The sequence below is a fragment of the Pleurodeles waltl genome, chromosome 2_2 (assembly GCF_031143425.1).
Source record: "Pleurodeles waltl isolate 20211129_DDA chromosome 2_2, aPleWal1.hap1.20221129, whole genome shotgun sequence".
Lineage (NCBI taxonomy): Eukaryota > Metazoa > Chordata > Amphibia > Caudata > Salamandridae > Pleurodeles > Pleurodeles waltl.
The window spans coordinates 1,171,542,572-1,171,570,265 of NC_090439.1; the positions used below are offsets into that span (position 1 = coordinate 1,171,542,572).

Sequence of the window (27,694 nt, forward strand, 5' to 3'; positions counted from 1 at the left end):
CAATAAATCATGCAATAACACAGTAGAACACTACAAAAATACACCACGCAGTGTTTAGAAAAATATATAATATTTATCTGATAAGATGAAGGTCAAAACGATTAAAATGCAATAAGTATATTTGGAAATATCACTGTAATAATGATATAAAGTGTCTTTAGTCTCTCAAAAGTAACAAATGTCTCTTGCAAGCACAGAGTCCCTGGTTTGCATTCAAAATCTCTGCAAAGAACCGCAGAGGAGGAGATGCGTTGAAAACAGGGAGGTGTGTGTTGATTTCTCAGGCTGCACACAGCAATGCGTCGTTTATTTTCCACGCAGGGACGGCTGTGCATCAATTTCCGGCACTCGGTCATGGATCCTCTTCGGGTTGCGGGGTTTTCGGACACCCCGGGGACGATGCGTTGGAATTCGGCACTGACAGGACAAAGTCACAGGGTCTGCATCGATCCGGTGGGCGTTGCGTGGAAAATTCTACCGCACGGAAGGCGCTGCGTCTATTCCTCTCTGGAAGTCAGGCTGCGTCGTTCCAGCTCGACTGTGCATCGATCCAGTGGGCCGGGCCGTGCGTCGAATTTCCGGTCGCTACGCTGGTGCTGCTTTGATCTTCTTGTTGCGAAGTCAGGTGGCATCGTTCCAGTTCGGCATACAGTGAATTTTTTTACTGCAATGCAGGCTGTGTATCTTTTCTGGCAGGCTGTGTGTCGATTTTTGCCGCACAGGGAGTTCTTCTTGCAGGAATGAAGTCTTTTTGGTCCTGAGACTTCAGGGAACAGGAGGCAAGCTCTATCCAAGCCCTTGGAGAGCACTTCTCAGCACAGCCAGAGAGCAGCAAGGCAGCAGGGCAACAGCAAGGCAGCAGTCTTTCACAGAAAGCAGTCTGGTGAGTCCTTTGGGCAGCCAGGCAGTTCTTCTGGGCAGGTTGCAGATTCTGGTTCAGGTTCTCTTCTCCAGGAAGTGTCTGTGACAAGAGTGTCTTGTCAAGAAGTGTCTGAGTTGGTAGGGTCAGAGACCCTGTGTGAGAGAATAAGGCTGATTGCAGAGGCCCCTTAACTTTCCACTTTTTGTCGGTGTTTTCCTGACTCTGATGGTGCCCTGGGTACTGCTAACCAGCCCCAGGGCCTGTGCTTCGTGTAAAATCAGTATGCAAATTAGGCTAATTATAATTGGTTAAGTCAACCTACCTATAAATCCCTAGTATATGGTAGGGCATGTAGATTTAGGGACCCCAGCATAGGCAGTGAGGTGCCCAGTGTCATTTTAAAGGCAGGCCTGCCTTGCTGGCTGCTTTTAAATTAAAGTTACATGCAAATTCGACTTTGGAATTCAAAGTAGTTCCAAAGCCTTAAACTACCTTATTTTTACATATAAGTCACCCCTAAGGTATGCCCCTAGGGTTGGGTGCCATGTAACTATAAGCAGGTACCTTATAAAAATAGTTTAATAAGCCCTGGTGAGGTAAAACAGCCAAATTCGTTTTTCCCTCATTGCAGTGAATGGCCTCCATATGCTAGAATGGAGAGACTTTATTTTAATTTTAAAAATCCCCTTAAGTAACAGATACTACAAGTTTGGTATCAAATTAATTGTTATAATAAATCCCACAACTTCCAGTTGTGGGATTTAATATAACTTGTTCAGGTAAAGAGTTTTAAACTTTACCTGAAAAGTTGCCAACTTCAGCCCTGCAGTGTTTTTGCTGCTTTGCTCTGATTGGCCACCCTCTGGCAGCCTGGCCAGGCTGCCTTGATGAGGTGTAAAGTGGCCTGGCTCCACACAAAGAGATGTGCCTGGGGGAGGAGATCTCCCCTCAGCAGATGGGGAAGCAGGAAGGGAGAGGGCTGCCAAACTGGTCTTCAGAGGCAGAGAAAGACATTTGGAGCAACCCAGCAACACCCTCACATCCTGCAAACACAGACAATTAGGTGCCCCCTTGATTAGATTAGAAGAGGGGTGAGTTTAGGATTTTAGCCACAGCAGTGGGTGGGCTCAGCCAGATGTAACCTCCAAAAATCACTTTCAGCCATGATGGATTTTTGAGGAATGTTGCTCCCTGGGATTGATTTTTGCCACACTTCCCAGGAAGCGGTCATCACAGGCGGAAGGACCCTGCCCCTTATTGGAGAACCAGGACACCCCTGTTTTTCACCCAGGAACAAGGATAAAACTGGCAGACCTGCACCCACACCTCAGATCCCTACCAGATACCTACCAGGAAGAACTACAGAAGAAGGACTGCCCTGCTGGACCCCTGACCTGCACCTGGACACTGCACTCTAAAGGACTGCACCAGCTGCACACTTGGGCTTCACCACAAGAAGGACTTTGCCTGGCTTCAACTGGTTCATGGAGGGACTCCCTGTTTACTACAGGTGAAAAATTGCTAACCAGAGTCCCCTGCACCAACTCCTGAACAAACCAACCAGCTGACCACTGCCCAGTGGCCAAAAAGGAGTTTGCGCCAGGTGCATTCTGGGAGTTGTAGTCCACACCCTCAAGGAGCATCTCAGAGCTCCTGGAACCTCGGGGTGAAAAGTGGACCTCAAAAGGACCTTAAAAGAACATCTGAAGAGGATCCAGAAGTTTTGAGAACTGTGGAGAACTTTTGGAAAAAAGCTCCATAGAGGGACTGACCAGACGCAGCAACTCTAGCTGGCTTGCCTCAATCGCGACCTGGCCTGACTTGCAGGTTCGTGACGGTGAAGAAAATCTCAAAAAAAGAGACTAAGTCCATACGTAGGAAGTTGACCGGGACCTCCCACCCAGCGTATCCGAGGAGGGCTCCAAGGACGTCGGATCGTGATTCAGGTTTGCCCCGATCGAAGTTTTTGACCTCGAAAAAACATCTAAGTCCGAAGGTAAAAATCTCCACCGAGGGCTCCTGCAACGTGTATCCGAGGAAGAATTCCAGGAGGTCAGATTGGACTGGCAGGTTCGTCCCACTGAAGAAAATCTCCAGAAAAACGACTAAGTCCTAAGGTAAACTTTTGACCGAGGCCTCCTGCGGGCTGTAGCCGAACCGGGCTCCATCGCGGTCAGACTTAAACTTTGACTTTGCCCCGGTCGAGGTGCGACCAGATGACCAGATTGGCGCTTTTTGTTTCTATGTGCTAGAAAGCAATAATTCTTTAAAAATTCATATCTCCGGTTCCCCTTACCCGATTTTATTCGTTTTGGTGTCATTTTAAAGCTAAAAATATTTCCTATTTTGATAAATTGATTTTAGATTTTTAAACTGTTTCCTGAGTTTTATTTAATTACTGACATTGGAATGCTTTACGCTTTGTCTCCTAAGTTAAGCTTTGTCGCTCGTTTGCAAGCTACCAAGGGATGAGCTATGTTTAATTTACTGAGATCTGACTGGACCTAAGTGGAGGTTAGTGGCCTATTGCTAAGTGTAGGTACTTACCTGCCCTTACCAATAACCAATTTTCCAACTCCTTGCTTAAATACCCAAATGTTCCTTTGAAGTGGGGGAGACTTCAAAGAGTGGCTTAGAAGTGCACAAGGCCCTCTTTCAGTTCCATCCTGTCTGCCAGGGTCCCAGTAGGGGGTGTGGCAGTCCTTTGTGTGAGGGCAAGCTACTGTCCTTTGACATGTAAGTGTCAAGCCATCTACACTCCCAGCCCAGGAAGACCCATTTAATATGCAGATGTGAGCAAGTATGACTGAGCATCCTGTGTTCGGGGTTGTCTGAGTGAATGCACAAGGGAGCTGTCAACTAAACCTAGCCAGACGTCGATTGGAAGGCACAGAAGGATTTAAGTGTAGAGAAATGCTCACTTTCTAAAAGTAGCATTTCTAAAATAGTAATATAAAATCCAACTTCACCATTAAGCAGGATTTTGTATCACCATTCTGGCCATACTAACTATGACCTGGCTACTCCTTTCAGATCAGGATCTATCACTCAAACAGTATATGAGGGTAGCCCTAATGCTATCCTATGAAAGGAGCAGGACTCACAGCAGTGTAAAACGAATTTAGGAGTTTCACACTACCAGGACATATAGAACACACATGTTCATGTCCTTCCTTTTACCTACATAGCACCCTGCCCTATGGGCTACCTAGGGCCTACCTTAGGGGTGACTTATATGTAGAAAAAAGGGGAGTTTAAGGCTTGGCAAGTACTTTTAAATGCCAAGTCGAATTGGCAGTTTAAAACTGCACAGACAGACACTGCAGTGGCAGGTCCGAGACATGATTACAGAGCTACGCATGTGGGGAGCACAACCAGTGCTGCAGGCCCACTAGTAGCATTTGATTTACAGGCCCTGGGCACCTCTAGTGCACTGTACTAGGGACTTACCAGTAAATCAAATATGCCAATCATGGATAAACCAATCAACAATACAATTTACACAGAGGGCATATGCACTTTAGCACTGGTTAGCAGTGGTAAAGTGCTCAGAGTACAAAAGCCAACAACAACAGGTCAGAAAAAATAGGAGGCAGGAGGCAAAAGATTGGGGATGACCCTACATAAGGAAAGAAGTCCAACACTCTGGTTAGCTACTGCCCATTCCCCCCGTTTTAGTGAATATTTGTGGGAAATAACAGTTAGACACCATGGAGGCTTTTGGTGCTGGAGGTGGGCTTGTAAACAAATTATGTCCCCTGGGATCTCAAAACTTGAATCACCCTTTGGTGGATGTGTTGGATGGAAGGGATAAGGACATTTCAAGATAACCTTTTCTCTTCAACAGGCAAGCCTACTAGGCAAGCAGGCCATTATTATGAGAGCCAAGATGTTCTGTTTTAGCCAAAGCCAAAATACAGGTTTTGTGGTATTACCACCCTATGTATTCCTGGGTGTGGTAATAGCGTATGGATTGCAGAAACATATAAAAGTGTTAAATGCAGGTAGAATATGTAGCTGTAAATAGGCCTGGAATTTGGAAACCACATAGTGTGGTAATACCTCTGATTTCTGCTTGTTATTTACCATTCCAGCTGGGACACTTGTAGTGGCCCATAAATTGTACTGTAGTACCACAGGTTCAGAAACACCAAGTGCAGTATTACCATACCATTTAACCACGAAGCAAAGACCTTTGGAAATGAAAAAACAGGAGATGTTTAGAGGGTTGGTCATCACGATAGGCGGTTTTACCCTGAGAACCATCATTTCTCCTCAACAGAGAGAATCCTCACTGGAGGCTAGCTCCAGAATTTGGAAGATGAATGAGTGTTTCTCATGGGGATTTTGGGGTGCTACCAATGTCACATTTGATTTAATAAAGTGAATTGGACAACAAAACATATCAACTTTTTATATCCAGACAGCCACACGCCTATGTCTTGACACCTGAGTAGGGTTTTAGTTGTTGAGGGAGCCTCCTAAGTGACCACACCAACAGTTGGGACTAGGGAACTGGGGTTTGTTGTCAGGGTCGAAGCGCATATTCTGCCATGAAATATGTGGAATCATAAGATCAGGGAGAATCACACATATGGTTCTGAGCGTAGAGCGATTGGCCTTCACTAATTGGGCTCCTCAACATCATAAAAATTCACTTTGTGGCTATAAAAGCAGAATACAATTAAATAAAAACATGTACAAAATCATTACGAAAGAATAAAACAGAACATGAAATTACGGCATTACTGAGGTCCCGTAGCGTTTCCTTATGATAAGTTCAGCTGTGATAAAGTTTAAAGCAGGATAATGTAAATATGGGGTTTTGTGGAGGAATTTGGCTAGAGGAACTCAAGCCAAGACCTTTTCAGGCTGGAACAGGGCAGATACTAACTCCCCAAAAAGTCAGGGATGGAGTGAAGTAGAATATGGAAAATACAGGCTTGCTGGAAAACTTTCTGAAGGACCCCCATCTTCTGGACTATGAAGGTATTGGGTTGATTTTGGCCAGCATAGCTGCATGGTGTAGGAAAGTACCATCTTGCCTGGCATGTTACCCCCATTTTTCACTGTATATATGTTGTTTTAGTTGTATGTGTCACTGGGACCCTGGTAACCCAGGGCCCCAGTGCTCATAAGTGTGCCTGAATGTGTTACCTGTGTAGTGACTAACTGTCTCACTGAGGCTCTGCTAATCAGAACCTCAGTGGTTATGCTCTCTCATTTCTTTCCAAATTGTCACTAACAGGCTAGTGACCATTTTTACCAATTTACATTGGCTTACTGGAACACCCTTATAATTCCCTAGTATATGGTACTGAGTTACCCAGGGTATTGGGGTTCCAGGAGATCCCTATGGGCTGCAGCATTTCTTTTGCCACCCATAGGGAGCTCTGACAATTCTTACACAGGCCTGCCACTGCAGCCTGAGTGAAATAACGTCCACGTTATTTCACAGCCATTTTACATTGCACTTAAGTAACTTATAAGTCACCTATATGTCTAACCTTTACCTGGTAAAGGTTAGGTGCAAAGTTACTTAGTGTGAGGGCACCCTGGCACTAGCCAAGGTGCCCCCACATTGTTCAGAGCCAATTCCCTGAACTTTGTGAGTGCGGGGACACCATTACACGCGTGCACTACATATAGGTCACTACCTATATGTAGCTTCACAATGGTAACTCCGAATATGGCCATGTAACATGTCTATGATCATGGAATTGCCCCCTCTATGCCATCCTGGCATTGTTGGTACAATTCCATGATCCCAGTGGTCTGTAGCACAGACCCTGGTACTGCCAAACTGCCCTTCCTGGGGTTTCACTGCAGCTGCTGCTGCTGCCAACCCCTCAGACAGGCATCTGCCCTCCTGGGGTCCAGCCAGGCCTGGCCCAGGATGGCAGAACAAAGAACTTCCTCTGAGAGAGGGTGTGACACCCTCTCCCTTTGGAAAATGGTGTGAAGGCAGGGGAGGAGTAGCCTCCCGCAGCCTCTGGAAATGCTTTGTTGGGCACAGATGTGCCCAATTCTGCATAAGCCAGTCTACACCGGTTCAGGGACCCCTTAGCACCTGCTCTGGCGCGAAACTGGACAAAGGAAAGGGGAGTGACCACTCCCCTGACCTGCACCTCCCCTGGGAGGTGTCCAGAGCTCCTCCAGTGTGCTCCAGACCTCTGCCATTTTGGAAACAGAGGTGCTGCTGGCACACTGGACTGCTCTGAGTGGCCAGTGCCACCAGGTGACGTCAGAGACTCCTTGTGATAGGCTCCTTCAGGTGTTGCTAGCCTATCCTCTCTCCTAAGTAGCCAAACCCTCTTTTCTGGCTATTTAGGGTCTCTGTCTCTGGGGAAACTTTAGATAACGAATGCAAGAGCTCATCCGAGTTCCTCTGCATCTCTCTCTTCACCTTCTGCCAAGGAATCGACTGCTGACCGCGCTGGAAGCCTGCAAACCTGCAACATAGTAGCAAAGACGACTACTGCAACTCTGTAACGCTGATCCTGCCGCCTTCTCGACTGTTTTCCTGCTTGTGCATGCTGTGGGGGTAGCCTGCCTCCTCTCTGCACCAGAAGCTCCGAAGAAATCTCCCGTGGGTCGACGGAATCTTCCCCCTGCAACCGCAGGCACCAAAAAGCTGCATTACCGGTCCCTTGGGTCTCCTCTCAGCACGACGAGCGAGGTCCCTCGAATCCAGCAACTCTGTCCAAGTGACCCCCACAGTCCAGTGACTCTTCAGTCCAAGTTTGGTGGAGGTAAGTCCTTGCCTCACCTCGCTGGGCTGCATTGCTGGGAACCGCGACTTTGCAGCTACTCCGGCCCCTGTGCACTTCCGGCGGAAATCCTTTGTGCAGAGCCAAGCCTGGGTCCACGGCACTCTAACCTGCATTGCACGACTTTCTAAGTTGGTCTCCGGCGACGTGGGACTCCTTTGTGCAACTTCGGCAAGCACCGTTTCACGCATCCTCGTAGTGCCTGTTTCTGGCACTTCTCCGGGAGCTACCGGCTTTAGAGAGGGCTCCTTGTCTTGCTCGATGTCCCGTCTCTCTGCTGGTCCAATTTGCGACCTCCTGGTCCCTCCTGGGCCTCAGCAGTGTCCAAAAACGCTAACCGCACAATTTGCAGCTAGCAAGTCTTGTTGGCGTTCTTTCGGCAGGAAAACACTTCTGCACGACTCTCCACGGCGAGAGGGATCTGTCCACCAAAGGGGAAGTCTCTAGCCCTTTTCGTTCCTGCAGAAACCTCAGCTTCTTCTGTACAGTAGAAGCTTCTTTGCACCCGCAGCTGGCATTTCCTGGGCATTTGCCCATCTCCGACTTGCTTGTGACTTTTGGACTTGGTCCCCTTGTTTCACAGGTACCCTAGATTGGAAATCCACAGTTGTTGCATTGCTGGTTTGTGTCTTTCCTGCATTTTTCCTCTAACACGACTTCTTTGTCCTTAGGGGAACTTTAGTGCACTTTGCACTCACTTTTCAGGGTCTTGGGGAGGGTTATTTTTCTAACTCTCACTATTTTCTAATAGTCCCAGCGACCCTCTACAAGGTCACATAGGTTTGGGGTCCATTCGTGGTTCGCATTCCACTTTTGGAGTATATGGTTTGTGTTGCCCCTATCCCTATGTTTCCCCATTGCATCCTATTGTAACTATACATTGTTTGCACTGTTTTCTAAGACTATACTGCATATTTTTGCTATTGTGTATATATATCTTGTGTATATTTCCCATCCTCTCACTGAGGGTACACTCTAAGATACTTTGGCATATTGTCATAAAAATAAAGTACCTTTATTTTTAATATAACTGTGTATTGTGTTTTCTTATGATATTGTGCATATGACACTAGGTGGTACTGTAGTAGCTTCACACGTCTCCTAGTTCAGCCTAAGCTGCTCTGCTAAGCTACCATTATCTATCAGCCTAAGCTGCTAGACACCCTGTACACTAATAAGGGATAACTGGGCCTGGTGGAAGGTGCAAGTACCCCTTGGTACTCACTACAAGCCAGTCCAGCCTCCTACATTGGTTGTGCAGCGGTGGGATAAGTGCTTTGAGACTACTTACCACTCTTGTCATTGTACTTTTCATAAGAGAAAAATATACAAAACAAGGTCAGTGTATATACACATAGCCAAAACGTTTTGCATTTCCTCTTTTCACTCTTTTCTAAGTGCTGAAAAGTACTTCTAACTTTCTAAAAAGTTCTAAAAAGTTTAAAAAGTTTTTTTTCTCTGTCTTTCTAAAAGCTCTGACAAACTTTTTATCTTTTACTATCACTTTAACTCTCTCTAAAAAATGTCTGGCACAGGCCAAAATGTTGATCTGTCCAAACTTGCATATGATCACCTTAGCTGGAAAGGAGCAAGGAATCTCTGCATAGAGAGAGGTTTGAGTGTAGGGAAGAATCCTTCCTTAGAACTGTTAATTAACATGCTTAGAGTACAGGATAAGGCCATAAGTGCCCAATCTGTTGAAAAAGTAGCTAATGGTTCTCAATCAGATCCAGGGACTCCCCCAGGAAAAGATTCAGGAAAGAAACTTCCTAGCCTGCCCATTACTAGACAGTCTAGCATAGTTGGTAATGATGATGAGCCACACCATATAAATAGTGTTGTCTCACATCATAGCAAAAGCATTTATTCTCACCATACTGGTAGTGATGTTTCAGTTAGCCAAGCTGTTAGGGTGGCTTCTGTAAGGGACAGGTCTCCTTCTGTCTATTCTCACCATACTTCTGTTTCAAGGCATGTCCCTCCCACCCACCCTGATGACAGATTGTTAGAAAGGGAGCTCAATTGATTGAGAGTGGAACAAACCAGACTGAAGCTCAAGAAGCAACAGCTGGATTTGGATAGACAGACTTTAGAAGTAGAGAAGGAGAGACAGAAACTGGGTTTAGAAACCCATGGTGGCAGCAGCAGTATTCCCCATAGTCATCCTGCAAAAGAGCATGATTCCAGGAATCTGCATAAGATAGTTCCCCCTTATAAGGAGGGGGATGACATTAACAAGTGGTTTGCTGCACTTGAGAGGGCCTGTGTTGTACAGGATGTCCCTCAAAGGCAGTGGGCTGCTATCCTATGGCTTTCATATAGTGGAAAAGGTAGGGATAGGCTCCTTACTGTGAAAGAAAATGATGCTAAAAATTTCCAAGTTCTTAAGAATGCACTCCTGGATGGTTATGGCTTAACCACTGAACAATACAGGATAAAGTTCAGAGAGACCAAAAAGGAGTCTTCACAAGACTGGGTTGATTTCATTGACCATTCAGTGAAGGCCTTGGAGGGGTGGTTACATGGCAGTAAAGTTACTGATTATGACAGCCTGTATAACTTGATCCTGAGAGAGCATATTCTTAATAATTGTGTGTCTGATTTGTTGCACCAGTACTTGGTGGACTCTGATCTGACCTCTCCCCAAGAATTGGGAAAGAAGGCAGACAAATGGGTCAGAACAAGAATGAACAGAAAAGTTCATACAGGGGGTGACAAAGATGGCAACAAAAAGAAGGATGGTAAGTCTTCTGACAAGGGTGGGGACAAATCTAAAAATGAGTCTTCATCAGGCCCACAAAAACACTCTGGTGGGGGTGGTGGGCCCAAATCCTCTTTTAATCAGAACAAGGAAAATAAACCATGGTGCTATTTATGTAAAATAAAAGGCCATTGGACAACAGATCCCAGTTGCCCAAAGAAAGGCACCACGCCTCCTACCACTACAACCCCTACTGCTACACCTAGTGTCCCTACTAATAGCAGTGGTGGTGGGAGCAAACCTACTAATAGCCAATCCAAGGGAGTAGCTGGGCTCACTATTGGTAACTTAGTTGGGGTTGGCCTTGTTAGGGAGGCCACAGAGGCTGTGTTAGTCTCTGAGGGGGCTATTGATTTAGCCACCTTAGTTGCTTGTCCCCTTAATATGGATAAGTACAAGCAGCTACCCCTAATAAATGGTGTTGAGGTTCAGGCCTACAGGGACACTGGTGCCAGTGTGACTATGGTCATAGAGAAACTGGTCCACCCTGAACAACACCTACTTGGTCACCAGTACCAAGTAACCGATGCTCACAACAACACACTTAGCCACCCCATGGCTGTTGTTAATCTCAACTGGGGGGGGGGTTACTGGTCCAAAGAAAGTTGTGGTAGCTTCAGATTTACCTGTAGACTGTCTATTAGGGAATGATTTGGAGACATCAGCTTGGTCAGATGTGGAGTTGGAGGCCCATGCAGCAATGCTGGGCATCCCAGGGCATATTTTTGCTTTGACAAGGGCTCAGGCCAAAAAGCAAAAAGGACAGGGAAGCTTGGATCCTGGAACAATGGACCAAGTGCTCCCTAAAGCTAGGGCTAGTAGAAGCAAACCACTTCCTACTATCCCTCCCTCTACAGTGGATTCAACTTCTGAGGAAGAAGAATTCCCTCCCTGTGCAGAACCTACACCAGAGGAGCTGGAAGCAGACACTGCTGAGCTTTTGGGTGAAGGGGGGCCTGCCAGAGAGGAGCTGAGTGTGGCACAGCAAACCTGTCCCACATTAGAGGGTCTCAGACAGCAAGCTGTCAAACAGGCTAATGGGGATGTCAGTGACTCTCACAGAGTTTACTGGGAGGACAACCTCTTGTACACTGAGCATAGGGATCCTAAACCTGGAGCTGCCAGGAGATTAGTGATTCCTCAGGAGTACAGAAAGTTCCTCCTAACCCTGGCACATGACATTCCCCTAGCTGGGCACCTGGGTCAAATGAAAACTTGGGACAGATTGGTTCCATTGTTTCATTGGCCTAGGATGTCTGAGGACACAAAGGAATTTTGTAAGTCCTGTGAAACCTGTCAAGCCAGTGGCAAGACAGGTGGCACCCCAAAGGCACCCCTTATTCCACTGCCTGTGGTTGGGGTTCCCTTTGAAAGGGTAGGGGTTGACCTAGTTGGCCCCCTTGACCCTCCTACTGCTTCAGGCAATAGATTTATCTTGGTGGTAGTGGACCATGCCACAAGATATCCTGAAGCTATTCCTTTAACGACCACTACAGCACCTGCAGTGGCAAAGGCCCTCCTGGGAATATTTTCCAGGGTGGGCTTCCCAAAGGAAGTGGTATCAGACAGAGGAAGCAATTTCATGTCTGTATACTTAAAGGCCATGTGGAAGGAGTGTGGTGTAACGTACAAGTTCACAACACCCTATCATCCACAAACAAATGGACTGGTGGAGAGATTTAATAAAACTCTCAAAGGCATGATTATGGGTCTCCCTGAAAAACTCCGCAGGAGATGGGATATCCTTCTACCATGCCTCCTTTTTGCCTACAGGGAGGTACCCCAGAAAGGAGTGGGCTTCAGCCCCTTTGAACTTCTTTTTGGACACCCTGTTAGGGGTCCACTCACACTTGTAAAGGAGGGTTGGGAACAACCTTTAAAAGCTCCTAAGCAGGATATTGTGGATTATGTACTTGGCCTCAGATCAAGGATGGCTGAGTACATGAAAAAGGCCAGTAAAAACCTTCAGGCCAGCCAAGAGCTACAGAAGCAATGGCATGATCAGAAGGCTGTTTTGGTTCAGTACCAACCAGGGCAGAAAGTGTGGGTCTTGGAGCCTGTGGCCCCAAGAGCACTCCAAGATAAATGGAGTGGTCCCCACACAATTGTTGAAAAGAAGGGAGAAGTCACCTATTTAGTTGACTTAGGCACTGCCAGGAGTCCCCTTAGGGTGCTCCATGTCAACCGCCTGAAACCCTACTATGACAGGGCTGATCTCACCCTGCTCATGGCAACTGATGAGGGACAGGAAGAAGACAGTGATCCTCTACCTGATCTCTTCTCTTCCACAGAACAAGATGCTCTTGTGGAAGGTGTAGTTTTGGCTGATTGTCTTACTGCTGAGCAGAAAGATAATTGCATAAATCTCCTAGATCAATTCTCTGAACTCTTCTCTACTGTGCCAGGTACCACTTCTTGGTGTGAGCACACTATAGATACCGGAGACAGTTTACCTGTCAAAAGTAAGATCTATAGGCAGCCTGACCATGTCAGGGACTGCATAAAGCAAGAGGTCCAGAAAATGTTAGAACTAGGAGTGGTTGAGCACTCTGACAGTCCATGGGCTTCTCCTGTGGTACTGGTACCAAAACCCCATTCCAAAGATGGAAAGAAGGAAATGCGGTTTTGTGTAGACTATAGAGGTCTCAACTTGGTAACCAAAACTGATGCTCACCCTATACCCAGGGCAGATGAGCTCATAGATACACTGGCATCTGCCAAGTATCTAAGCACTTTTGATTTGACTGCAGGGTATTGGCAGATCAAATTGTCAGAAGATGCTAAACCTAAGACTGCATTTTCTACCATTGGAGGACATTACCAGTTTACTGTAATGCCTTTTGGTTTGAAAAATGCACCTGCCACTTTTCAGAGGTTGGTGAACACAGTCCTGCAAGGGCTGGAAGCTTTCAGTGCAGCATATTTGGACGATATAGCTGTCTTTAGCTCCAGCTGGGATGATCACCTGGTCCACCTATGGAAAGTTTTGGAGGCCCTGCAAAAGGCAGGCCTCACTATCAAGGCTTCAAAGTGCCAGATAGGGCAGGGAAAGGTGGTTTATCTGGGACACCTTGTTGGTGGGGAACAGATTGCACCACTTCAGGGGAAAATCCAAACAATTATTGATTGGGTTCCCCCTACCACACAGACTCAGGTGAGAGCCTTCCTAGGCCTCACTGGGTATTACAGGAGGTTCATTAAGAACTATGGCTCCATTGCAGCCCCTCTTAATGACCTCACATCCAAGAAAATGCCTAAAAAGGTATTATGGACAGCAAACTGTCAGAAAGCTTTTGAGGAGCTGAAGCAGGCCATGTGCTCTGCACCTGTCCTGAAAAGCCCTTGTTACTCTAAAAAATTCTATGTCCAAACTGATGCATCTGAATTAGGAGTAGGGGCAGTCCTATCACAACTTAATTCTGAGGGCCAGGATCAACCTGTTGCTTTTATTAGTAGGAGGTTGACCCCTAGAGAAAAGCGTTGGTCTGCCATTGAGAGGGAGGCCTTTGCTGTGGTCTGGGCTCTGAAGAAGTTGAGGCCATACCTGTTTGGCACTCACTTCATTGTTCAGACAGACCACAAACCTCTACTTTGGCTAAAACAAATGAAAGGTGAAAATCCTAAATTGTTGAGGTGGTCCATATCCCTACAGGGAATGGACTATACAGTGGAACATAGACCTGGGAGTAGCCACTCCAATGCAGATGGACTCTCCAGATATTTCCACTTAGACAATGAAGACTCATCAGGTCATGGCTCGTCTTATTGTCCTTCGTTTGGGGGGGGGTTGTGTAGGAAAGTACCATCTTGCCTGGCATGTTACCCCCATTTTTCACTGTATATATGTTGTTTTAGTTGTATGTGTCACTGGGACCCTGGTAACCCAGGGCCCCAGTGCTCATAAGTGTGCCTGAATGTGTTACCTGTGTAGTGACTAACTGTCTCACTGAGGCTCTGCTAATCAGAACCTCAGTGGTTATGCTCTCTCATTTCTTTCCAAATTGTCACTAACAGGCTAGTGACCATTTTTACCAATTTACATTGGCTTACTGGAACACCCTTATAATTCCCTAGTATATGGTACTGAGGTACCCAGGGTATTGGGGTTCCAGGAGATCCCTATGGGCTGCAGCATTTCTTTTGCCACCCATAGGGAGCTCTGACAATTCTTACACAGGCCTGCCACTGCAGCCTGAGTGAAATAACGTCCACGTTATTTCACAGCCATTTTACATTGCACTTAAGTAACTTATAAGTCACCTATATGTCTAACCTTTACCTGGTAAAGGTTAGGTGCAAAGTTACTTAGTGTGAGGGCACCCTGGCACTAGCCAAGGTGCCCCCACATTGTTCAGAGCCAATTCCCTGAACTTTGTGAGTGCGGGGACACCATTACACGCGTGCACTACATATAGGTCACTACCTATATGTAGCTTCACAATGGTAACTCCGAATATGGCCATGTAACATGTCTATGATCATGGAATTGCCCCCTCTATGCCATCCTGGCATTGTTGGTACAATTCCATGATCCCAGTGGTCTGTAGCACAGACCCTGGTACTGCCAAACTGCCCTTCCTGGGGTTTCACTGCAGCTGCTGCTGCTGCCAACCCCTCAGACAGGCATCTGCCCTCCTGGGGTCCAGCCAGGCCTGGCCCAGGATGGCAGAACAAAGAACTTCCTCTGAGAGAGGGTGTGACACCCTCTCCCTTTGGAAAATGGTGTGAAGGCAGGGGAGGAGTAGCCTCCCCCAGCCTCTGGAAATGCTTTGTTGGGCACAGATGTGCCCAATTCTGCATAAGCCAGTCTACACCGGTTCAGGGACCCCTTAGCCCCTGCTCTGGCGCGAAACTGGACAAAGGAAAGGGGAGTGACCACTCCCCTGACCTGCACCTCCCCTGGGAGGTGTCCAGAGCTCCTCCAGTGTGCTCCAGACCTCTGCCATCTTGGAAACAGAGGTGCTGCTGGCACACTGGACTGCTCTGAGTGGCCAGTGCCACCAGGTGACGTCAGAGACTCCTTGTGATAGGCTCCTTCAGGTGTTGCTAGCCTATCCTCTCTCCTAAGTAGCCAAACCCTCTTTTCTGGCTATTTAGGGTCTCTGTCTCTGGGGAAACTTTAGATAACGAATGCAAGAGCTCATCCGAGTTCCTCTGCATCTCTCTCTTCACCTTCTGCCAAGGAATCGACTGCTGACCGCGCTGGAAGCCTGCAAACCTGCAAGATAGTAGCAAAGACGACTACTGCAACTCTGTAACGCTGATCCTGCCGCCTTCTCGACTGTTTTCCTGCTTGTGCATGCTGTGGGGGTAGCCTGCCTCCTCTCTGCACCAGAAGCTCCGAAGAAATCTCCCGTGGGTCGACGGAATCTTCCCCCTGCAACCACAGGCACCAAAAAGCTGCATTACCGGTCCCTTGGGTCTCCTCTCAGCACGACGAGCGAGGTCCCTCGAATCCAGCAACTCTGTCCAAGTGACCCCCACAGTCCAGTGACTCTTCAGTCCAAGTTTGGTGGAGGTAAGTCCTTGCCTCACCTCGCTGGGCTGCATTGCTGGGAACCGCGACTTTGCAGCTACTCCGGCCCCTGTGCACTTCCGGCGGAAATCCTTTGTACACAGCCAAGCCTGGGTCCACAGCACTCTAACCTGCATTGCACGACTTTCTAAGTTGGTCTCCGGCGACGTGGGACTCCTTTGTGCAACTTCGGCGAGCACCGTTTCACACATCCTCGTAGTGCCTGTTTCTGGCACTTCTCCGGGTGCTACCGGCTTCAGAGAGGGCTCCTTGTCTTGCTCGACGTCCCCTCTCTCTGCTGGTCCAATATGCGACCTCCTGGTCCTTCCTGGGCCTCAGCAGCGTCCAAAAACGCTAACCGCACGATTTGCAGCTAGCAAGGCTTATTGGCGTTTTTTCGGCGGGAAAACACTTCTGCACGACTCTCCACGGCGAGAGGGATCCGTCCACCAAAGGGGAAGTCTCTAGCCCTTTTCTTTCCTGCAGAAACCTCAGCTTCTTCTGTACAGTAGAAGCTTCTGTGCACCCGCAGCTGGCATTTCCTGGGCATTTGCCCATCTCTGACTTGCTTGTGACTTTTGGACTTGGTCCCCTTGTTTCACAGGTACCCTAGATTGGAAATCCACAGTTGTTGCATTGCTGGTTTGTGTCTTTCCTGCATTATTCCTCTAACACAACTTCTTTGTCCTTAGGGGAACTTTAGTGCACTTTGCACTCACTTTTCAGGGTCTTGGGGAGGGTTATTTTTCTAACTCTCACTATTTTCTAATAGTCCCAGCGACCCTCTACAAGGTCACATAGGTTTGGGGTCCATTCGTGGTTCGCATTCCACTTTTGGAGTATATGGTTTGTGTTGCCCCTATCCCTATGTTTCCCCATTGCATCCTATTGTAACTATACATTGTTTGCACTGTTTTCTAAGACTATACTGCATATTTTTGCTATTGTGTATATATATCTTGTGTATATTTCCCATCCTCTCACTGAGGGTACACTCTAAGATACTTTGGCATATTGTCATAAAAATAAAGTACCTTTATTTTTAGTATAACTGTGTATTGTGTTTTCTTATGATATTGTGCATAGGTGGTACTGTAGTAGCTTCACACGTCTCCTAGTTCAGCCTAAGCTGCTCTGCTAAGCTACCATTATCTATCAGCCTAAGCTGCTAGACACCCTATACACTAATAAGGGATAACTGGGCCTGGTGCAAGGTGCAAGTACCCCTTGGTACTCACTACAAGCCAGTCCAGCCTCCTACACATGGTCCTTTTGACCCTTGAATGACTGACTCACTTCCTCAATAGAAATTCTGGATTTTTCTGGTCAGAAGCCTAATCCTATCCACACTAGTCACACTAGTCAGGACAGCCTCCTCTTCTTCAAGATGTAGGAGGCTGGTCTGGTTTTTAGTGGGTAGCTTGGGTACTTACACCTTATACCAGGTCCAGTTATCTCTTATTAGTGAAGTAGTAGTGTTCTAGCAGCTTAGGCTGATAGAGGTAGCTATAGCAGTGCAGCTTAGGCTGAACTAGGAGACCTGCAACGCTCATGCAATACCACTTATAGTTACACAGTACTTATACACAAGTAAAGACAATACTCAGTGTTACCAAAAATAAAGGTATTTATTTGGGTGACACAGTACCAAAAATATCTTAGAGACAATGCTCTTTCTGGAGGTAAGTGTTATGCACAATATATACACTAGACACCAAAATTAGACAAGTAAATACTCATAGAACAATTCAAACAGTAGGAAATCCTATAAAATGCAATGGGAGAAAATAGGTCTAGGGGCAACACAAACCATATACTAAAAAAGTGGAATGTGAATCACAAATTCCCCCCTAGACAGAAGTAGTGTGTGCAGAATCGCTAGGAGAGTAAAGCAGGAGTAAAGTACTGCAAGTTTCCTTACGACACACTACACCTCGTTTTTGGGATTTTGCAGCAGCCAACCAAGTCTGCAAAGAACAACTGCTGGATTATTGGACCTGACGACCTGCAAAGGAAGGGGACCAAGTCCAGAAGTCGAAAGAAGTTCCAGGAAGGACAGGAGCCCCTGCCAACCCAGAAGAGGGTGCAAAAGAAGAGTCCCTGGTTAGTAGAAGACTGCAGAAATGCACCCTAGAAGATGCCAGCGGGTTCCTGCGTGATGCAAAAGATGTCCCACGGTGTGAAGATCATTACAGATGAGATTTCGTGATGGAAGGCACCAACAAGCCTTGGCTACGACAATAGACCGTTTTTCATCAAAATGGCGCTGGGTGGACCCAGGAGGGATCTGGGGGCCTCAACTCTGTGTGAGGAGGAAGAGGGGGCTCTCAGCACTTTAGAGAGCCCTCAGGATGCCAGTCAGCACCCCCAGAAGCCAAAGGATCCGGGTTCAAAGGGGGTGCAAAATGCGGTTGATGCAGCACAACAAAAGAAGGTCCCACGCCGCCGGATGACAACTCAGCGAGTTGAGCGTCACAGGGTGGAGTGCTGGGGACCTGGGCCAGGCTGTGCATGAAGGAATTTTGAAAAGACTGCACAGAGGCCTCAGGAGGCGAAGAAGACACAAAACACAGGGGTACCGTCGTTCTCGGGGAAGGCAAGATCTTACCTCCTCCAAATTGTGTCAGCAGGTCCTCAGGACAGTCTATCTCTATAATGTCCACCCTACGTGTCTTAAGGAGCACGCTCGTCACCATGAGAGGAGTCCCAGGGTACCGGTCGTTGCCTTGGAAGGTGCCTGCTTGGAGCAGGGGAGTGACTCCGTCACTCCATGTGAGATTTCGTCGGTCCTTATGGTGCAGGATGAAGACAGGGAGTCCCCAGACCATGCACACTGTGGAAACTGTTGCAGTTGCTGACTTGGAGCTGAGGTTGCTGAAGAAAAGTGTCTCTTGTAGACACTTTGTTGCAGTTACAGCGTTTCTTGGAGAAGGTTGCGGTTGATCCGAGGTCAGAAAGTCTTAAGTTGTTGCAGAGGATTCCTAAAGGAAACATGCAAGCAGAATCTGAAGAGAACCCACAGGAGAGACCCTAAATAGCCCTGAGAGGGGGATTGGCTACCTTATTAGGTATGGACCTATCAGGAGGGGTCTCTGACGTCATCTGCTGGCACTGGCCACTCAGAGCCCTCCAGAGTGCCCCCACACCTTACAAAGTAAGATGGCTGAAGTCTGGGACATACTGGAGAGGAGCTCTGGGCACCACCCCTGGGGTGGTGATTGACAGGGGGGTGGTCACTCCCCTTTCCTTTGTCGAGTTTGCCGCCATAGCAGTGGAGAAAGGGTCCCTGAACTGGTGTAGACTGGTTTATGCAAGGAAGGCACGATCTGTGCTCTTCAAAGCATTTCCAGAGGCTGGGGGAGGCTACCCCTCCCCAGCCTGTAACACCTATTTCCAAAGGGAGAGGGTGTAACACCCTGCTCTCAGAGGAAATGCTTTGTTCTGCCTTCCTGGGACTGGGCTGCCCAGACCCCAGGAGGGCAGAACCCTGCCTATGAGGTGGCAGCAGCTGTAGCTGCAGTGCAAGCCTCAGAGAGCAGGTTTGGCAGTACTGGGGGTCCATTGTGGAGCCCCCAGAATGCAAGGAATTGGCTCCAGATTTGGAATGGGGGGACAATCCCATGATCTTAGACATGTTACATGGCCATATTCGGAGTTACCATTGTGAAGCTACATATATGTATTGACCTATATGTAGAGCACGTGTGTAATGGTGTCCCCGCACTCACAAAGTCCTGGGAAATGGCCCTGAACTATGTGGGGGCACCTTTGCTAGTGCAAGGTTGCCCTCACACTTAGTAACTTTGCACCTAATCTTCAGCAAGTGAAGGTGAGACATATAGGTGACTTATCAGTTACGTAAGTGCAGTGAAAATGGCTGTAAAATAGTGTGTGCACTATTTCACGCAGGCTGCAGTCCTGTGTAAGGGTTGGTCTGGGCTCCCTATGGGTGGCAAAAGAAATGCTGCAGTCCATATGGATCTCCTGGAATCCCAATGCCCTGGGTACGTAGGTACCATATACTAGGGACTTATAAGGGGGTTCAGTATGCCAATTGTAATTGGTAAATGAAGACACCGGCCTACAGTGACAAATGTAAAAGCAGAGAGAGCATAAGCACTGAGGTTCTGGTTAGCAGAGCCTCAGTGACACAGTTAGGCACTACAGAGGCATACACATTAGGCCACAACTATGAGCACTGGGGTCCTGGCTGGCAGGATCCCAGTGACACAGTAAAAACACACTGACACACACTCACAAACAGGCCAAAAGTGGGGGTAACCATGCTAGAAAGAGGCTACTTTCCTACACAAGATCACAATTGTAGGGCTTCCCTCCAGGTCCCACTAGTCCCAAACCTTGATCAAGAACCCTTGCACACACAGTGCTGTTCCTTTAGGCTCTGGTGCACCAGAATCACCTTTCCAATCCAGTGGCCAAAAAGGGGCCAGAACTAGTCCTGATTTGGGGCCATGGCTGGAAGATAGTGGTACACAGACCCAAGCATTGTTTAAGATCTATTCTCTCATGTCCTTGATGCATGCAATTTCCCAGTTCTTCTGGAAGGAAGATGATTAACAAGTATCCATACTTTAGGGTACGCCTGTTGGTCTTACCTTGGCAAATGGCTCTGATTTTTTTTTAAGGAACTTAGCAGCACACAAAGGGGCGAAAGGATGAGCAGGAGCTGTTCACTGGCAAACGTTCTTCCTGACATATTTGACATCAACAGAGACCTCAAATGAGCTACCTGTGTAGACATTATGTTGGTCATCAATTCCGCCATGTAGACAAAACAATCATGTATGTAGCATCATGTATGTTACATGCTATACCATTGGGGAAAGTAATAATTCCGGACTGAAGTAATTTTCCAGGGGATTATCTGGGATGCCTTCTCCCTTCCGTAGATGAAGGTGAAAGAGTTGGGATGCCTTCTATGCTCCTGGGGTACAGGTAAAGGAGCTAGGGTTCCTTCATAAAATGGGTTGCCCAACTTTTATAAAACTTTTGAGCACATTCTGCTTTCCCTTGAAATGCTGCTTAATCACTTTACCTCTCTGGGTTGGTTATCGGTACAGCGGCTGAAGCTACCATTATCATTAATCCTAAGGGAGGAAAAGACCATTAAAATCTTTAAAAGTTTCAGGTCGATTTCGCTAATAAATGTGGAAGCAAAAATATATGCAAAAATGCTAGCCAGAAGCCATCAACCCTTTATTACCAAATTAGTACATGCGTCCCAGTCAGGATTTATCAAAGGCAGACTAGCTGGCAATAGCACTTGACTGTTTGCCCATAAAATCAGGAACATCGCTCTTCCCCAAACGCCAGCTACTGTGGCTATAGTTTTGGATGCTGAGAAGACTTTTGACATAGTATTTTGGCCTTATTTGGAAGGTACCATCCATAAATACAATTTGAGCGATCTGTGCTCCCAGGTGGGAATGCCTTATATGCAGCTCCTTCTGCATGGATTCAAATTAACGGCACCACCTCTGAGCTTTTCTCGGTAACAAAAGGCACTCATCAAGGATGCCAACTCTCCCTTCTTTTGTTTGTCCTTGCAATTGACCACTTGTGATCATTAATATTTCTTCTGATATCAAAGGGGTCCACTGTGGCCTTTATGTATTAACAACTGCTGCGTATGCAGATGACAGAAGACAAACCATATAGTCCCTTCTCTCTCATGAGAATCCACCCAGCAGAACTGTATTCATTCAGAGTCATCACTGTCACCACTGTTCGATTCAGGGTTAGGAGCCAGAAACATATCGCCGACTCCCGACACACCAGGATATCGTCCCCCACTTTGTTGCCTCTCCCTCTAAGTTTAACTTCTTCAGCAAGCATCCATTCTTCCACATCCCTATGCCAACTGTTTAACTCCGGAGCACATTGTCTCATTCAAGTGATGGCTGGCCAATCTCTGTCTAGCAAGTACCAGCGCCATCTCATTGCCTTTTGGCCTCTTGATGTCCACCAACAAGTAGCACTGAGGAGTTAGCGTGATGTGCAAAGAGGTAGAGCCTACAAGTTCATTCATGACCCGAGCCCAAAAATCCTGTACTGTACAGCAACCCACAGGCCAAATGGAGGAACTTGGCCCTCTGAATTCCACATCAGGGGCAATTGTCAGATCGGGGACTGAGATATTCATTTAAGAGTCAAAGTGGTCAGGTGCAATTCAAGTGTTATAATGGACTAGTTCAAAGTGTGCATTGCATGATACAGACTGCAAGAGAGCACAGATACGGGCCCAGTCTGCATCCTCAAAAGACGTCCCCAGGTCCTCTTCCTAAGCCTCTTGGGCATGAACCTGGCCTCCAGCTGCTTCAGCTCTCAGAGCTTTAAATATAAATATAAATGAAATCAGATGCCATGAAAACTAGATTGTCAAAGTGTCCGAAGTAGCTGAGGCTGTGGGAAAAGTGGTCCAAGTCTGTCTGGCCAGTTCTGCTAAGCCGGCATAGTGCAGGAAGTCACCTGGCCCCACAGAAAACTTAGGCTGTGCATCTTCAAATTAAATTTTAGGGACACCTTATATCATCTCTGCCCCATCTTCTCCCCCTTGCCATTCTTTTAATAGACACATCCTAAATCGCTATTTCATTGGTATCACCAGGTACACATATTGAATTCTTATTTGAATACTTTTTGTTATATTTTGAATGTGATTTTACAATGCTTTCACTCTCCCGCACAAGATCTACTCACCACAACCCTCATGAGGCTCACAGTTACACAGAAGATCACTGAAATTAGCAGTAGCCACCTGACCGGCACCCCATTACCACTACTTTCGGACTATGTCGCCGACACACCTTATGGCTCTAGGACCTTAGCTGTGCTACTATTGGTGCTAACCAGACACGGTATAGTGAGAGCATGTCGGAAGGGCCTCAGTCCCAAGCTGCAACGCTGGCTTAAAGATGCTATATACTGCAATGATAAAGTGGAGGTGTATATGTCCCTCCAACACCTGCAGACTAGGCCAAAAGGACATTTGGGGGGCCCTTCAGAAAACACATGGTACAAACATTGGCTGAGATTGCATATTCTGATGTAAGTTGATCTTGTAGGTGTGCCCCCTGAATATTGAAATCAGAATATCGATAGCACAGAATATCAAGGACAAAATAACAAAACTGAAATATTGACAGGTAGGTCAGTCTAGATATTCTATACCTAACTCCCTGCCTATGTACCTTGGCAATATAAATATTTTCAAGGTATGCAGATGGGGAGTTAGGAATAGTAGATCTATACTTCTCTATGAGCACTTACCTTCCGATATTTTGTCCCTTGATATTCTGTCTTCGATTTTCTTGTAACATGATATTCTGGGGTGGGGTTCTATATTAAGTTATACAACCATCTCACATTATGGCTTAACTCGTACTGACCGTGTGCTGTATACGAATGCAGGGAGCTTGTGAGCACATTATGCCAAGAAGATAAATTATTAGTTAAATAATATGTGTATGGGTTTGCTATATTTGTAGGATGACCAGGCGTCACGGATTTGCCGGGACAGTTCAGTTTTTTCACCAGCTGTCCCGGGAGATATTGGGAAATTTAGCTTATGTCCCGGTTTTTAGAGAAGGTCGCCTGAAAGCGGTGGGAGATTAATTTTTTTGTTACCCAAAGTAGAGATAGTTAGCAGGTGTTCTCAGAAAGCAATTTAATTAACAGGTATTATAATGGCTTTAAAAATTGCATTTTAATTATGTTCTTAGTACCTCTGCTGTAATTCTGTGCTGAAGAGCGATGCCATTCTGTGGGCTCGGTTGAAGTAAAATTGTAGTCCTTCTATTTTCTGTGAAATGTCCCGGTTTTTGGCTTTAAAAATCTGGTCACCCTATATATTTGTTAACTATGGAATAATGATGCATGTTATGCCTGATTCTGTGCATTTAATGCAGTTTGGTCATGTCCATGAGTCATATGTTATCTTATATTGTATCCCGCTGACATAAAATGAATATAAAGGATTTACAATAAATAAGTCTTTCTTCTCTATCTCTGTTACAGACTCTACAGGATGTGGTGGCGACTCAATGGCGTGCTCGGCCTGTCATTGGCTGCAGTGATTTGCCTCAAACTTCCAGAAGCCGGAGTAGATGGAGTTGACTATAACCATTTTTCCTCCTATTATGATGTACAATGCCAGGACTGTGGCCAAGGAGGTTCCTACTACTATTGCCATACACGAGATGGGTGGGATTACTGCTCACCCGCATCCAACCGGGATTATTACGGCAGGCCTTGCAAAGCGGATCATCCCTGCGGACGCCATGGCTACTCCTACTCCTGGTGTAACACACAAGATGGAAGCTGGGGCTACTGTGGGCGAGTTGAGATGAAAGTGGTGACCCACCTTACTTCTATGTATAAGAGTCAGACTAACAGCATCTGTCAGGATGAGTGCGGCAGAGAAGGGGACACTGATTATTTCTGGTGCCACACCTTATCAGGGTGGGACTACTGCTCCCCGCTGTCTGGAGTCACATACAAGAACATATTGTGCAATGCAGACCACCCCTGCAGCACGTACGGGTATAACTATTACTGGTGCTACAGTGGGGGCTCCTGGGACTACTGCGGACCGCTAAGAGACAGCGAATGCAGGTTGGAGCCTGAGGGACGGCAATTAATGGTGAATCAATTTAATGAAATTGTTTGTGAGAAAGTTGATAGAGGCAACAAGGTTCAGACTCAGTTTCAAGCTGAACCCACCACTGATTTGGCTGATGGAGGATATTCATATGATGAGGTAGCGTACCAGGTGGTCGCACTTTGGGACAATGGTTGCCTACAAACCCAGCCAACATCCAGTATCATACGGACGCCTAACCTGCGCCTGGACCTGCAGGGCTTTGTCAACTCTGGTGGCATCCGCTATTACAACTACCAGATTCAGATCAATGGGCATCGGCGGCCGGGCCAGAGAACGTCCATCGCGCAGGTGCTGTTCCCAGTGGAGGAGTGTGTTCCAGAGAGATACATTCGCAGAGCATTCATGGAAAGCCTTGTACGTAGAGCTAGGATCCGGGTAACAGTCACCCGATATTGTCTGATCAGAAATGAGTATAGGTGGCATGAGGATTCTCAAAGTGAAGAGAAACTTAGCCTTTGTGATGACATCCACTCCTTTGGAAGCTTCCAGAATCTAAGTGAGATGCACTCCCAAAGTATCTCCTCATAGCACAGCAGCATAGTTTTATGACTCTTCCATAAGTGGAATGTCCTACCTTGAAGTGTATGCGTCATACCATACAGCCACAGCTCAGCCATCATCTAACATAGAAAAATCAACAAACAACTCCCAAAAAGTCCACAGACAAACTACAACTAATTATACAGCCAGGGGCTTATTTACAAGCTGCTTGTGTCACCGGTGCATCACTTTTTGTGACGCACTGGCGGTGCGGACTGCTGACCCATAACTACAAGGCCACGCAAAGACCCTTTGTTTGACTTTTCTTGGCCTTCTAGGTGTGGAGTGAGGCTATGCAGCCCAAGTCGCTGCGTTGCCTTACTTGGCGCAGGGAGGCATTTCCATGGGTGTTGCATGGATTTTCTGTGCAACATACATGGATTTTTGTGCATTCCCACATTTACAAGGTTTTGTAAAACTGGGAATGTGTCAAAAGCCTATGCCACGCCAGGGGTGGTGTAAGGGTGACGCAACAGGGATAAATATCTTTATTTCTTCCAGTTTTTTCCTCTTTCTGTGTGTGCTGCATTTTGCAGCACCAATAGAAAGAGGAAATTGCCTCTCTTGATTGTTGTACAGGAAGGTGTCCCCTCCTGCACAAAACAACCATCCCCGCAACGCAGGCACCCTTGCTCCATGGTGCAAGGGTACCTGCATTGACGCATGGCAGCAATTTGTGTAACAGCGCAGGGAAAAAGGACAGGATTGTGCTGTATCTTGCAGATACAGCGCATTTTTGCCCTTTTGTTTTGACACAGAGCAGTGCAGCAAGAAGGCTTGCAGCACTGCCCTGTGTCAAAACACTGTAAATGAGGTACCAGTTTTCCCATCTACTCCTCTGACTGTTTGCCACCCTGTTTAGATCTTTGCTCATGACAAATGTGCGATCTCCACCACTGGATCCGCCAAGCCGCAATGCTCAGTCCTCAAAGGATGTTGATGGTTCATCCACCTGATCTATAGTAACCAAGCCAAGGACAGATGATGAAAAGCCAGCAGTGTCCTGGCTACTCTGGGACATCGGGGCACCCTATTTCCATCTAAAGCTGATCTAAAATTGGCCACTGAAAGCTATGGCTATTTTTAAAATTGTCTTTGGAAGTGCACGCACTGGTCTTCACAAATTAATTAGTGGCCCTCTCAAAGCTGTCCTTCACTCTGATGCTCGACATGTCTTCAATTCCAAAAAGTTCCACTGCAAACTCCTGTTCTCGTTTCTCTCAAATGCCTTCCTTTTGAATCCTCATGCACTTCTGAGACGGATTGTCTTACCTATCAAGCCCTTGACATAGACAATCCCAAACATCAAATGCAGAAATTCTATGGTTGTGATAAATGTTCCAGGAGCAAATCACTTCTACAAAAGGAATGGAATTATACTTCTCTGCCAACACCCCCAAAATATGGCTTGCTTGTTTCTGGTCCAGGGAGGACCTGGCCTGGCAGTTTGGGCTGGACTGTTCTCATGCGAAGCAGGGTCAAGACTGATTTGGATATGGTTGGGTACAAACTGGGGTGGCGTGGTGGGCAAAAAAGATAATGGATTAAACCCAGATCTGTGACTCAGGGTGAATGTTTGATTGGTTCCGCATTCCATCATCAATTGTGTTTGTTTGTTTTTGTTGCCCTAAGTGCGCCGGATATGGCCAGACGTGTGTCCTGGGCTCACTTTGTCACTGGATTCAACTTGGCCTGGCTGATGAAGGGTGATACCCTTAAACCAGTCCCAGGATGCTTGTTTCCTGGCTTGGCAGTTTGGACTGGACTGTTCTCATGAGGACTGACTTGCATTTGGCGGGGTCCAAACTGGGGTGGCATGGTGGGCAAAAAAGATGATGGATTAGGATGTGGCCCAAGCGATTGCCAGTGGCTGAGATTAATTCAAGCAATTCCATCCATCACCTTGTTTTTACAGTTGCCTGACCAACTCACATCAATCTTACTTTTTCACTTACACTCTTTCATTAGATTATGTTTTAGTTATGAGTCACTGCCACTTCATCAGTTTCACTCTTTATAGTCACCATGGCTGTTTCTCCATGCTTGTGCCTGCCTCTTTTTAGATTGTTTTAATCTAACTGTATTTTCATTACCATGTGAAGCACCTTGAAACTTTTACTGTGGCAAAGTTTTGCACTATATTCAAAACTAGGGACCTGATTTAGAGTTTGGGGGATGGGTTTACTGCGTCACATACTTGAGGGAAGATCCCATTACATCCTATTTGAATCGTAATACGGCGGATGGAATATCAGTCACGTTTGTGACTGAGTAACCCGTCTGCCAAACTCTAAATCAGGCCCTAAACAAATAAACCAGGAGAAGTACCTCCTTCTTAGGGATTTCCTCAAAGCTAAAGATCTCAATGGAGCTTTCAATTTAGCAAAGAAATAGGATGATAGGGGAAGTCCTGATATCTAGACTGATATCTATATTCCTACAACCCAGGTGAACATAGTCTAGTTCACCAATACTTGACCATGGCCAGACTCAACACGCAGTCTCATACTCCGCAGTACATATCAATCCAATGATGCTGCTCACAGAAGTAACCTGACAGCTG

At 46.7% G+C, this 27,694-nt stretch overlaps 1 protein-coding gene across 1 annotated transcript in view; it reads left to right on the top strand.

The window, feature by feature from the left end:
• Positions 1 to 26,697, top strand: part of LOC138283037 (uncharacterized) — a 69,414-nt gene extending 42,717 nt beyond the window's left edge. The window contains exon 2 of the mRNA XM_069221169.1: positions 23,946 to 26,697. Coding sequence (XP_069077270.1) covers positions 23,956 to 25,119 — 1,164 coding nt within the window. The 5' untranslated portion in view covers positions 23,946 to 23,955 and the 3' untranslated portion in view covers positions 25,120 to 26,697. The remainder of the gene's footprint in view (positions 1 to 23,945) is intronic.
• The last annotated feature ends 997 nt before the right edge of the window (positions 26,698 to 27,694 follow it).